This window comes from Leptopilina boulardi, unplaced genomic scaffold (assembly GCF_019393585.1).
Source record: "Leptopilina boulardi isolate dan_hultmark-lab unplaced genomic scaffold, ZJU_Lbou_2.1 LbouV2_122, whole genome shotgun sequence".
NCBI classification, from domain to species: Eukaryota; Metazoa; Arthropoda; class Insecta; order Hymenoptera; family Figitidae; genus Leptopilina; species Leptopilina boulardi.
The window spans coordinates 59,560-73,395 of record NW_026137666.1 but is presented as its reverse complement, the minus strand read 5'-3'; the positions used below and the strand labels follow the sequence as shown (position 1 = coordinate 73,395).

General features: G+C 39.6%; 1 protein-coding gene across 1 annotated transcript in view; it reads left to right on the top strand.

Annotated features, from left to right (window-relative positions):
- Positions 1 to 13,836, top strand: part of LOC127286674 (proline-, glutamic acid- and leucine-rich protein 1-like) — a 60,767-nt gene that overhangs the window by 35,315 nt on the left and 11,616 nt on the right. Inside the window, exon 3 of the mRNA XM_051313187.1 lies at positions 3,084 to 3,445. Within this exon, the coding sequence (XP_051169144.1) occupies positions 3,084 to 3,445 (362 nt within the window). The remainder of the gene's footprint in view (positions 1 to 3,083; positions 3,446 to 13,836) is intronic.

Sequence of the window (13,836 nt, the reverse complement as noted above, 5' to 3'; positions counted from 1 at the left end):
TACCATGAAAATTTGAACCACAAAAATGGTGGGGTTTTTGAGTAATTTCAATTTAAAGTTTTTTTAGTAAAATAGCCGCCATTTTGTTATTTATCAATATTTTTTAATTTTGTTACCGGATTTTTGAAGAAAAGTTAAAGCTCTTTTAGACCTAAAAAGAAAGAATTATATAGGTAAATCCACGTAACTTTTAACTTTCAAGAAAAAAAAATTTCTTTTTTTAATTTGCAGGCACATTGATGTCACTTTGTATACATGTTTAAGTACATTTTAGCACTACAAATTCATATGCGTGATTCTTTTTTAGATCACGCTGTCAATGTTTAACTCTTTAAACTCTTTAATGTTAATAAATTACATATAAAATTGAAAAATTCAACTTATATTATTTTTGATATCGGAATGGTTTCCAAGGTATTTTCGTCCTCTGAACACGATTCTGGCACTCAAATTTGCTTAGCACGTCAGAATTTTGAGAAAAGAGGGGGTAAATAGTCCAAAAAAGTGTTTTCAGTTTATTCTTAACTTAATAAAATTTGTTTCACTCAAAATCCTTAAGAGCATTTGAACCTTCGTGACGTCACAAATCATGGCGCATGACACGCAAACTTCTCAGGTATGTGAAAAGCACAATTTTGAATATTTTTTAAAAAAACCTTTTGGAAAATGTTCAGAATAACATAGACTCTGTCTGTTATGTGCGGAAAATTCAAAATTTTGCGTTTAAAACGTTTTTTAAACAATGTTTAAGTTGGTTGTCACAAGTAAGGAAAAATACACGAATTGCTTATATGTAGGCCATTTTTGGAAAGACCAGGATCAAAATTGGAAAATTCTTATGTAATTTATCAAATATTTAAATTAATTTTATTATAAATAATAATAATAATTAAAATTGTTTATTACTAATTAAACAATAAATTGTTGTTGTTTATTCACTTAAAAAAAAAAAAAAAAAAACATACAAAAATGCAGTTTTTTCCTAATTTTGAAATATACCAATTTAAAAATTGTGAAACATAATATTTAAAAATTGAATTAGTTTTCAATTTTTTAAATCAATAATTATTCTTTTTTATTAAAAAAAACACATATAAATTGCATTTTTCAAAAAGCACTTTTAAAAAAGCAGTTTTTGGAGAATTTTTCAAATTACTTATCTCAATGTTGTAAAAAATAATGGCTAAAAAGCAGATTATTCTTCAATTTTTTAAATAAATAATTATTGTTTTTCATATAAATTTTTCAAAAAGTACATATAAAAAAGCAATTTTTTGACAATTTTTTAAATTGCTATTCTCAATATTGTAAAAAAAGAGATTAAATTTCAAATTGTATTTCAATTTTTCAAATAATTAATTATTGTTTTTTATCTTTTTTTCAAAGGAGAAAATATAAAATAGCATGTTTTTTAGAATTTTTAAAATTACTCATCTCAATGTTGTACAAAAGGTTGAAAATCCAATTATTTTCAATTTTTTAAATAAATAATTATTGTTTTTTTTATTTATGTACTTTTTTCGGATAGCACATATAAAAAAGCAATTTTTTATATGTGCTTTTTGACAAAAGTAAATAAACAACAACAATTTATTGTTTAATTAGTAATAAACAATTTTAATTATTATTATTATTTATAATAAAATTAATTTAAATATTTGATAAATTACATAAGAATTTTTCAATTTTTATCCTGGTCTTTCCAAAAATGGCCTACATATAAGCAATTCGTGTATTTTTCCTTACTTGTGACAACCAACTTAAACATTGTTTAAAAAACGTTTTAAACGCAAAATTTTGAATTTTCCGCACATAACAGACAGAGTCTATGTTATTCTGAACATTTTCCAAAAGGTTTTTTTAAAAAATATTCAAAATTGTGCTTTTCACATACCTGAGAAGTTTGCGTGTCATGCGCCATGATTTGTGACGTCACGAAGGTTCAAATGCTCTTAAGCGGCGTTTTTGTGTTCAAATATATGTATGAAAATGATTCGATCACACCAAAGATTGACCTGTTTAAAGCAAAAATGCAGTTGTGCCTTTCAAAAATGTATAAATTTAAATGAAATAACGATTTTTAGTACCATCTTTAAACTGTTGCTACAGGAATACAATTCGAGGCACATCACTGAAAAAGGTTTTAAAATTTTTGTTTTTTCATCACCTTTTAAGAAATGCATTGGACTTTTTTTTTATCCAACGTCGTAATAGATATTTTCATAAGAAGACGTTCAATTGAATTTTTTTAAAAAGTGCTATCACTCAATCAAACCTTCGTATTTTTAGTTTTAGTGGTGGCACATTAATAGGATAGTGAATATTTTTTGACAAAATATGTCGGTTAGATATTTTTATAGTAGCTGAAGTGATATTTTACACGCCGCAAAAATAAAAACGTTAAGAATATAAACTCTTTCAAGAAATTCAAATTAAATTTAAGCATTTTTTCACTTTTTAACTTATAAAACTAATTGTCAAATAAATATTTTGTTCTAATACTGTACATAAATGTTCCTTTGTATATAATTTAGCCAACAAATGAAACCCAAAGTTTTAATTTAAAATAATTCAGATTTTTAAGTATTCGATTCGAGAATCACAAAAGTTAAAAGTTTCGTGGATTTGCCCATATATTCCAATTAGTCTAAAAAATATGACACTTGAAAGATTTTTTTTTTAATTTTAAGATAAACATTCTATTATGTACTGTTCCTTCGAGGGCTTTTTAGTCCTATAGGAACTTCAAATATTTAAATAAATGACTTTGCCGACTTCAAAAATTAAAATCATTATGACTAAAAAAAAAAATTTTTTAGCCAAATAAAAAAATACGTGTCGTCTAAAAATTATTAAGAAACAAAATTTCGTACATGAAATAAATTTTTAGCACCGAAAAAATTCAGCCGACCTGATTTAAAATGAATTCAGTCTACTGTAAAATAATTTTAGAAATTCTATAATTATTATTAATTCTTTAACACAAGTTTACAAATCAGTTTCTCTTTTATGCAGTGTTATCCTACAATTTTAATTAAATTTCTTATTATTAATTATTTAATTATTACAAATATTCATTCTAGGATTCTATTATGAAAATAATTTTAACTCAAATTGATGCTAATGACGAAAACTTAGTTACTGCAGGTGCCAATTGCTTTACCCTAATAACGAAAGCTACGGAACGTTCATTTAAGCCACCAAAGAAATTTGTAAATTACATTAATTGGGTGTATAATCAAATGTTATTGTGTAATAGCTTACACGTTATAATAAATCAATTGTTTAGTAACGTTTCAGAATTTATTTTCATTGACAAAGTGGAATTTGAAGATTGTGAATTACTTGATTTGCCAAAAATATCTGAAGACAACATATTAGAGTATTATAATGGATTAGAACGAAGATTTATTAACTTAAATATTTACTTATCAACTATGTTGCGGTAAGAACTTTTCTTTTAATTTATTTTCATTAATTATTGTGTGCAATTAGGAGGTTAAAGCTTATTTTGCTTCCTCATAGAAAGCTTGTAACGGGGTTTTATAATTTATAATTAACATAAATTGGGCATCTAAACCCGCCAATTCAAAATACACATTATACGAACAATCTCACAAGGGGATCCTCCAAAACATATGAACATCTGATGCCGGACGTTGAGGCAGGCCAACAATAACTACACTTACCTCGAGGACGCTCAGCTGACTCTAACCGACGCCGCTTCTCGAGTTGCAGGAAGAATTCGCAAAGGAGAAAACACTTAATAATACAAAACACTCCCAAATTTAATATAAAGAAACTATTTATTTAACACTAAACTACAGCAAAGATATAATAAAAGATATATAAAAATACGATTGAGAATTAGAGCACGTCCGCTCTCTAACGATCGGTTAATTGAACTGCCTGGTAGATCCCCCTGCCGGTCCTTGTATCATCCCTATGATTCCGTCTCTCTCGCTCCTATGGACAACCCTGGCCTACGAAATAACTAATCGGCCCTATTCGCCGCCCCCCGTGAACGTTCGTACGTCACGCCTGCGTACATCAGTTCTACGATAGATTTCGCGAAAGCAACTGAATTTGACTGCCACATAGAAAAGCAAGACGAAAACCCAACTAACGAATGCTTCGTTACAATCCCCTCCCCTAGGCCGATGTTACTCTCAGTAATATCGCCTATCAATCTCACAAAGAGCCACAAAAAACCAAACCACGAAAAAAAACCATTAAAAGGGGGAAGTAAGCATTCTAACACAGTTCACAAAAAAAAATAAACTTGCTTTTTATTTATTTTATTTAATAAAATGAAAATTTAATAGCAAAATAAGGAAAGAAGATGACAGAATTAATATTTCTTTGAACTTAAAATTGAATTTCATGTCTCTTCCCTTCCAAAAAGAAAAATCAACACTAGTGGCGTCGACTACGACGCTCCTTGAGGAACTCCAACTTAAGTTCCTCTTTGAGTTCCTGTGGAACTCCCTCCAAACGTTGGTCCAACTCTCGCAGCTCGTCGAGAAGGGTTGGACCAGACGCCGCCACTACACGAGCCTCAGGCTCGACGTTTTCCTCCCTAGGTGGGGGCCGCTCAACTTGTTGAGGAACCGGCGAACTACGACGGTTCCTTGGTGGAGGGTCCTCCCATTCCACCAGCCGCTGAGATGGCCTTGACGACGAGGTCCCATCACGCTGACTCAGGAACTCGGCATGCACGCGTGAGCAGCGTGGACACGTGTTAAGGGTCACCTCCCTCCTTCCGCAGTTTTTGCAAAAAACTGCCCATTCTTTTGGGCAATCAGAGAGGCGATGGCCTCTCTTCCAACAATTGAAGCAGGACCTCATAGGCGGGTCCAACCTTGGATCCGTCAGTATTGGGTCCAAACCCTTGAACATAATACCGGCCAATACAGCCGGTAACTGCCTCCTGCCACTCGCACTTATCACTGAAGATGCTGGCGCCGGTAAGGTTTGGATCGCGCAAACCTCCGCCACCCCTGCCTCCTTAGGTAAGTGAGACGCCGTCGGTTTATACACGGGCCTCGGCACACCACTTACATAGTTCTCCGACTTGAGAGGATGTCGGTTTCGATATTCGACTTCGAACTCCTGACGAAGTCGAAGCCGCTCTACTCTTCTCTCCGGGGACAGTTCCACCGGAGCCACCGTCCTCTCCAAGTCGGCCACCGCCAAACGGCTCTCCCACGCTTCCTCACTCTCACCGGGAGCACGTTCCAATTGGTACGGGTCACGCCTCTGACGAAGTACCTTCTTGACGGCCCCGGTGGCCACAATTTTGTCCGTGGACGCCTCCACACTGGTCTCAGCAGCCACTTCAACAGCTGCAGCCTCATTCAACTCACCACTCAACCGGGCCACAGAATTATCACAAGGAACAGATAGTTCCGCCATCTCCACCGGTTGAGTGGGGGTAATGCCTCGTTCCTCGAACACTCTCTGGACCAGGGCTTCCATCCTGTCCAGCCGCGGTGTCACAGCAGGAGGTGAGAACTCCGGCAGCGACTTTTTAACTGCTGAGGAACGACCGTTCCATCCCCGACGGGAGCCACAGCCACTTCGCCACATCCTTCTCTTCGATGATGATGAAGGTAAATCCAGTCGCCGTTTGGGCATCCAATCTGAAATCAAAATATATTAGTCACCACTCTCAACCATTACTTAACTCTATTTACGAGGAGGTATATATCGTTTCAAATCCGAGACATGCACTTTGGCCACTCGCCGCTTATCTTCAGATTTGAGTTCATACACCGAGGGAGATAGTCGCCTAATTATCTCGAACGGGCCTTCGTACTTAGGAGCCAACTTGGCTGAGAACCGTTGATTCGCGTTCGATAATTTATGCGTTGGCCAAAGTACTAGATCGCCTACACTAAACGTTGCCTCGCGCTTGTTTCGATTATAGTACTTCGCCTGTTTCTCCCTTTCCTCGTCTAAAAAACGAGCCACCAAATCCCGCAATGCGTCCAATCTACGCATTCTATCGCACCAGACTTCCGGATCAATGCGCTGTACTAATCGTTTCTCTTCAACCTTCCGCCGTAAACTCTTAACGGGGTTAGGTTGCCTACCAAAATTGAGAAACGCCGGTGATACCTTCGTAGTCGCTTGGACTGCCGTGTTGACTGCATGACGGAACTCGTGCACATGCTTGTCCCAATCACGGTGGTCAGAACCTACAAAGGTAGCAATCATTGTTTTCAGTGTCCGATTACTTCTCTCAACGGGGTTGGCCTGAGGGTGATATGGTGGTGTCGTCAAATGACGCACACCATACTCTTCGAGTGTTGATTTAAGATGGTTATTGTCGAATTCTTTCCCGTTGTCTGTCAACAAGAAATTCGGAGTTTCCCATCTGCATAAAATCAACTCCTCGAAGGCCTTGGCAATTGATTTGCCATCCGCCGATCTCAGAGGTTTCACCTCTATCCATCTGGAAAATAGGTCTTGGAACACTACCAAGTGCCTATTCTGGCTTTTGCTAGGAGGAAACTCCATGCAATCAGCCGCCACTACGGTCCAAGGTCGTTCCACAATCCTCTGACCCATGAGACCTTGAGGTCCTTCTTGTGACACTTTGAACCGTTGACACTCGGGACATTGCCTGACAAACGTCTGAACATCATGCCATACTCCTGGCCAATAATATTCCTGAGCTACGCGCTGATACGTTTTCTCAATGCCCAAGTGTCCCGCCGAAATTTCAGAATGTGCGTTTTTCAGCACTTCTGCCCTATACTCAAGTGGAACCACTAATTTCCACCCCACTTCATCGCCAGTTATCGGAAGTAATAATGGGTCATTCCGATGACGATATAACCTCTCTTCTTCGACCAACCAGCCAGGAAACCTCTTCGGAAACTTAACGACCATCTCTTTCCTCTTCAAATACCACGGATCTGTGATTGTCTCGAAGGCCGCTAACTCGGCCTCTTCTTCATCGAACATGCGAGACAATGCGTCTGGTACATGGTGATTCGCACCCTTCCTATGTACGATGTCGAAATCCCACTGCTGCATCTCCAATGCCCAACGTGCCAGACGCCCTGTAGGATCCTTCAGATTCCTCAGCCACTTTAACGCACTATGATCCGTTATGGCCTTGAATTTAGAGCCTTCCACATATGGTCTAAATTTACGAATTGCCCACAATAGGGCCAAACATTCCCTTTCGGTAACGCTATAATTGCGTTCCGCCGATGTTAATGCTCTACTGGCATAAACAATGGGATGTTCGCCATCCTCAGTCTCCTGTGTAAGCACAGCTCCAATCGCTGAGTCACTTGCGTCACATTGTATCGTGAACGGCTTAGTGAAATCAGGACGGGCCAACACTGGTGCCGAAACCAATTTCTGTTTCAACTCCTGAAACGCCTCTTGTTGGTCACTTTCCCATACCCAATTCTTATCCTTGTGGAGTAGCCGCAAAAGTGGTATTTTAAGCTCGCTATCCTTCTGGATAAACCGCGAATACCATCCTACCATTCCTAGGAATCTACGAAGTTGTTTGATATTTTGTGGAGCTGGATATTCCAGAACCGGCGCTATCTTATCCGGATCTGGCCTCAAACCGTCTTTATCCAAAACATATCCCAAGTACGTGACCCTCGAACAACCAAATTCGCATTTACTCGGGTTCACTACCAAACCAGCCGCAGCCAATTTCTTTAGGACAATTTCCAACCAATGAAGATGTTCCTGATAATCGTTTGTCACGATAATAATATCATCTAGGTACCCGAACACCACTGGTTCGAATTCTGGACCGAACAAAGAGTCGACCAGCCGCTGAAATGTCATAGACGCGTTAGTTAGTCCAAAGGGCATTCTTTTGAACTGGAATAACCCTAAGCCTGGAATTGAAAACGCTGTATACTTTTTACTCTCCGCCGACATTGGTACCTGATGATAGGCCATCTTCAGATCTATTTTGGATATATAACTGGCCTTCCGTAATTTATCCAATATTGAGTCCACACTAGGGATCGGATAAGCATCTTTGATGGTTACTTTGTTCAGATCTCTGTAGTCGAAACATAACCGTAAAGTACCATCACTTTTTTTTACAACCACTGGTGCTGAGCTCCAATCGCTCGCAGCACGCTCAATGATCCCTTGCTCCAACAACTTTTTAACCTCTTTTATGAGCCACTCAAGAATCATGGGTGACATCCTTCGTGGTCTATGCTTGACCGGTGCCGTATCACTCAAACGAATGTGATGTTCGGTTAAGGATGTCATTCCTAACTCTGCCGTTAGGGGTAGTACCAACTGGTTGACCATTAGTTGAACTTCTTCACGCTGTTCATCGGTCAACTCCGATATTCCTGCACACTCCGCAGAAATATCGCCACGATCCCGCTTATTAAGTTGAGTCGCAAATTTATGCCACTCACCTTTCTTAATTCTCCAGAGGCCCTTGCCCAATTGGACATCCATGTCCATGTCCTTGCAAAAGTCAATGCCCAAAATAATATCCTGAGTCAAAGAATCAATTGCTTTTAACTCAAATGGTTGTGAATGACCGTCGACTGTCAACCACAATCTCAATTTTCCTAATGTACTCGTTGAGCCGCCAAGGGCACTCTGGACCGCTGTATCGGCCGCCTCTAATTTTTCCCGAAACTTGGCCGCCAATTTGGGACCCACAACTGATATCATCGCACCTGGATCAAACAACGCCATATATGGACGATCCGCGATAATTACTTTTAAAAAGTATCTATTTTCAGCCCTTGTCCCATCAATCATTTCGTTAGGTTCGGGGAATTCCGTTGCATCACTTGCAACTTCTCCCCTCCCCTGGACTATACGTGCTGCCAAATATTCAGCACTATTAGTCCCACCAACACCACTAGTAGGATGTATTATCCTTTGATCACTGGGACAATGTGTCCCAGTGCCACTAATGCTTGGTGTCCCTCTCTTAGTACGGAGTGAGTCCTCCTCACTCGAACAACAAACTCTATTTGTCTGCCGCGCAGACTTTCCACTAGGTGAACACTCACCTTTACCACTTGTGACTAGTAGATGAGTCCTGAGTAAGTTCTCCTTACTCGCCAGCAACTCATTTTGTGAATGGCCCACGACCATATCACTGGGTGATCCCTCACCCGTTCTACTAGACACGTTTTGTTGAGCCCTGAGTGAGTACTCCTCACTCGCCAGCGACTCATTTTGCGAATGACCCACGGTCATTTCGCTGGGTGAACTCTCACCCCAACACTTCATCCCTCTATTTTGAGCCTTGAGTGAGTCCTCCTCACTCGTCATCTGCTCAAATTGAGTTTGCCTCGAAGGCCACTTCCTTGGTGAACACTCACCAACTCTCTCTAATAAACTCCTCTCATTTTGAGCCTTGAGTGAGTCCTCCTCACTCCTCCTCTGCTCAATTTGAGTTTGACCCAATAATTTCACTCTGGGTGAACACTCACCCCTCCGCTCTTCACTCTGTTCCTGTTGAAGCTTGAGTGGGTCCTCCCCACTCTCATCAGAGTACACCTTCTCTTGCACTCTCAGGAACACCTCTTCACTTGTGGTGACTGAGCCTAAGGTTGGGGGGGAGGGTTTGTCGGTCCCCCCCCAAACTCGTTTCCCCACATTGCTCGCAATGGGGCACAAGTTGGACAATTTTTAAACACAGTGCCTTTGGTCCCACAGACCTGACACTGGCCACCAAGAGATTCCGATTGTTTATTCGGGCATTCCGAAGCAAAATGTCCCTGAACTCTGCACTTGAAACAGACCCTCGTTGGACATTGGGACGCCCTATGTCCCACCACCTGACACATGTTGCAGGTGCCTAAAAATGGCCGTGGTTCCGGTACAGTACCACTGACCGGCCTCGATGGTTCGGGTACTCTTTGTCCCGAAAACCTCTTTGGAGCTACTGCTACGGGTGCCTGTCGTGCTGACTGTTTTGCCCCGTTTTTGTTTGCTCCCGAGTTCCACTGCCCTTTTTGCATTTGGAATGCATCGACTTCCTCAGCTTCCTTCCTCTTGGTCACCTTCTTCTTTCTAGAGTTGGACTTTTTCTTAGCTGGCTTTTTGTCCTTGTCTGACCCCGAATCCGACAGAGAATCCTCAAGCAGCGCATCTAGCTTGCTTGCCTTTGCTCCACCTCTTGGTGCCGCCGATGGAAATCTCATTTTTTCCTTAGTGGGTGGTGGCATATAACGCTTATCCAGATCACGAATCTTCTCGTATCTCCTCGCGTATTTTTCCAAATCACCCAAGTCTTGCACCTCCTGGTTTGCAATGAACCGCCTATATTCGGGTGTCAGTCCTCTGAACACTATTTTTAACATTTTATCTCCCGATAGGGGCCTCTTAAAGTGATCTGCGATCATTTTTAGATTGGTGATATATGACGAGAGTTTTTCGCCTTTGGCTTGGGTTCTGGCTTTGAGCTCGTCCCAAATGTCATCATCGTCCAATACCCTAGCAAACTCTCTCATGAAAACTTTTTTAAAGGTTTTCCATGAGCCAATCTCATCCCTCACCACCCTAAACCACCTCGTGGCCGACTGCCGCAGAACTCCTGGGACTGCCCTGAGAATTTGGCCATCACTCAGGCCATTGCAATACTTGCAATCTTCCAATCGTTGCATAAATTCTTCTGGGTCTTCTTTCTCGCCTCCCGAGAATTTAATCTCCCAGTCTTTAAGTAGTCTGACCGTCCCCTGATCCACCCTGGATTGCTGGTTCCGGTCCTGCCTATCTTCGACACTCTCCGAATCGCTTTCCGATTCCGAAGACGACAATGTTTGCCATGACTGCCTGTCGCTCAACCTAGATTTGGCATAATTGTCCTTTTTGCCCTCAGAGTGATAGCTCTTGACGCTATCCTCACCACAGGACTCATGTCCTGTGGGCCTCTTCCTCTTTGGTGTGGGCTCACCCTTAGCCCGTCGTCCCCACTCCTTAGATTCTGGGGCCTCTAATACACGTTTCATGTCCTGTACTATTTTCGACACTTCGTCTATTGTCACCTCTGCACTCTTTTGACTAGTTGTAGACTGATTTACTCCCTGTTTAGAGATGGCACCTAATCTTTGTTGAGGTAACTCGTTGGTAAGTGGACCCCTTCGTGTGTCCGCTTCTGGATTGCCACCCCGTTGATCGGCGCCAGCCTGAGTACCCGTCTTCCACCAACCTAACGCTGTTTTTTGGCTGTGGGTGAAAAAGGTCTGTGCTTCAGGCCCCCTTTGTAGCCACTGAGCGATATGATTCATATTCCAAGTTTCAGGAAAACTGGCCAAGTTAGCGCCCGCATTGACATCACCCGTCATTGACACTTCTTTTCCGCCAACACTGGACCTGGGTATCTGTGTCCTCTGTGATCCAATCGAATCATTTTCGTCAGTGCTATTGAGTTCCTCAGTCACCGCTATATCAGCGCCACTACTTTGTCCCCCTATTGCCCCCAGTGATTCCTCTCGCTCACTGGCCACTGAATCCGATCTACTACTCCTTTTTCTTAAAGGGCCAGGAAGTCCTTCCAAAATGAATACGTTGGATGAATCTGCCGCATCGTATTTATCTGCCCACGGCACATACAATGTTTCTCCTAAAACAATTCTTGTTCGGAGCCTCAAAAGTCGTTCATACAGCATCCTTGACTGTTTAATTCGAAAACGACATCTTCAATTGTCATTTGTTTGACCTGTTCCCAAATTTTTCGGGCCTTCGGATCTTTCAGAACCGCCTCCATTTGTCGTTTAAAAACGTCGGACTCCCTACTCATGTTGAAATAATTAATAAATTTCAAATTCCCAAAAAAAAAAAAAAAAAAAAAAAAGTTTCGAATTCAATTGGCTTATTTTTCAAAATTTTTCCACCCAAAATGGTGCCACAAAATTAAGAAAGGACAATAGTAACTGCCAATACACACACAAAAAAATTTATTGACACGTTAGTTTAAAAGAAATTTTTGCTAACTAGTTTGTAGCTAGCGCCCTCTTTAAAATGGACAAAAATACGCCGATAATAAAATAGTACCGTACAACACACAATAAAAAATTAAATAAAAAATTTTTTTATCTTATATTAATTTATCTACAACCTGCATTGATATGCAGCCACCAAAGAAAAAGAATTTAAAATACACACCACGCGAGCCTCTACAAAAAAGAGAAAAAAAAAAAAATTTTTCAACATTCAAAAAAAATAAATAATGAACAAACACAATTAAAAAAAATTTGCTAACCTTGCGAATAAGCAAGCCACAGTTTAAAAATTGATAAAATGTTCAATAATTTAAAATTCTTTTACTTGTCCACGACAAGTCGTAAAAAAAAATTTAAATTCTTCTTCGCAAGAATTTTTCACCACTCACACAAAATTTTGGAAATGGCGTCTAAAATCTTATTTCCCGCGGAAAAGATTTCTCACGATACTATTAACGCGAATGACGTCACTTCCACACACGCCGAGAAAAAAAATTATTTAATCTACTAATTAAAAATTTTCGATAAATTGGGAATTTTCCGAGAGAGAAAAAAAAATTCCTATAAAATTAATCTCGACAAACACAACACTAATCAATACTAATTTTCTTGATTAATTTAACTAATTTCAGGTTTTACCAGAACCGAAAAGGCCACAAACACTTGCGCGCGATTTTTCGTTCCGATGACGTAATTCCTGATACCGCCAATTTCGCTCAATGTGACGTCACGTCCGAGCACATGGCGAATAAATTAGTTTTACACACTGAGTTCAATTTCCCGATGTATATTCCCAATATACACGGCCACACGAAATACACAAAAAAATTCAATCAATAAAATAAAAAATCACAAATCAATATATACCTCCAAATAAATAGTTTTAATTACACATATAAAAAAAAATTTTCCTCTGCCTCAATGTCTTGGCGTCGCCCCACGTTGGGCGCCAAAATTGTAACGGGGTTTTATAATTTATAATTAACATAAATTGGGCATCTAAACCCGCCAATTCAAAATACACATTATACGAACAATCTCACAAGGGGATCCTCCAAAACATATGAACATCTGATGCCGGACGTTGAGGCAGGCCAACAATAACTACACTTACCTCGAGGACGCTCAGCTGACTCTAACCGACGCCGCTTCTCGAGTTGCAGGAAGAATTCGCAAAGGAGAAAACACTTAATAATACAAAACACTCCCAAATTTAATATAAAGAAACTATTTATTTAACACTAAACTACAGCAAAGATATAATAAAAGATATATAAAAATACGATTGAGAATTAGAGCACGTCCGCTCTCTAACGATCGGTTAATTGAACTGCCTGGTAGATCCCCCTGCCGGTCCTTGGATCATCCCTATGATTCCGTCTCTCTCGCTCCTATGGACAACCCTGGCCTACGAAATAACTAATCGGCCCTATTCGCCGCCCCCCGTGAACGTTCGTACGTCACGCCTGCGTACATCAGTTCTACGATAGATTTCGCGAAAGCAACTGAATTTGACTGCCACATAGAAAAGCAAGACGAAAACCCAACTAACGAATGCTTCGTTACAAGCTTCTTAAGGGGGAAAAATCCACTATTGTCGTTTTGTTTTTTAGGTATTAAATCGTTTAAAATTTCATTGAACCTGGTTTTATCATTTGAAATTTCCATTATGCCTGATATAAAATTCGCAACGATAATTAACGAAAGTTAGTTTTAAACTAATCGAAATTATTTGTCTTTACACTATAGAGTAATTAATTATCGAAAGTTTGTTTGCGTTATTGGGTGATTAATTTTGTTTATTTCATGGAAAATGAAGCTATTACATATAGCATTTTCAACATTGCCCAAGTTTGACCCGGAA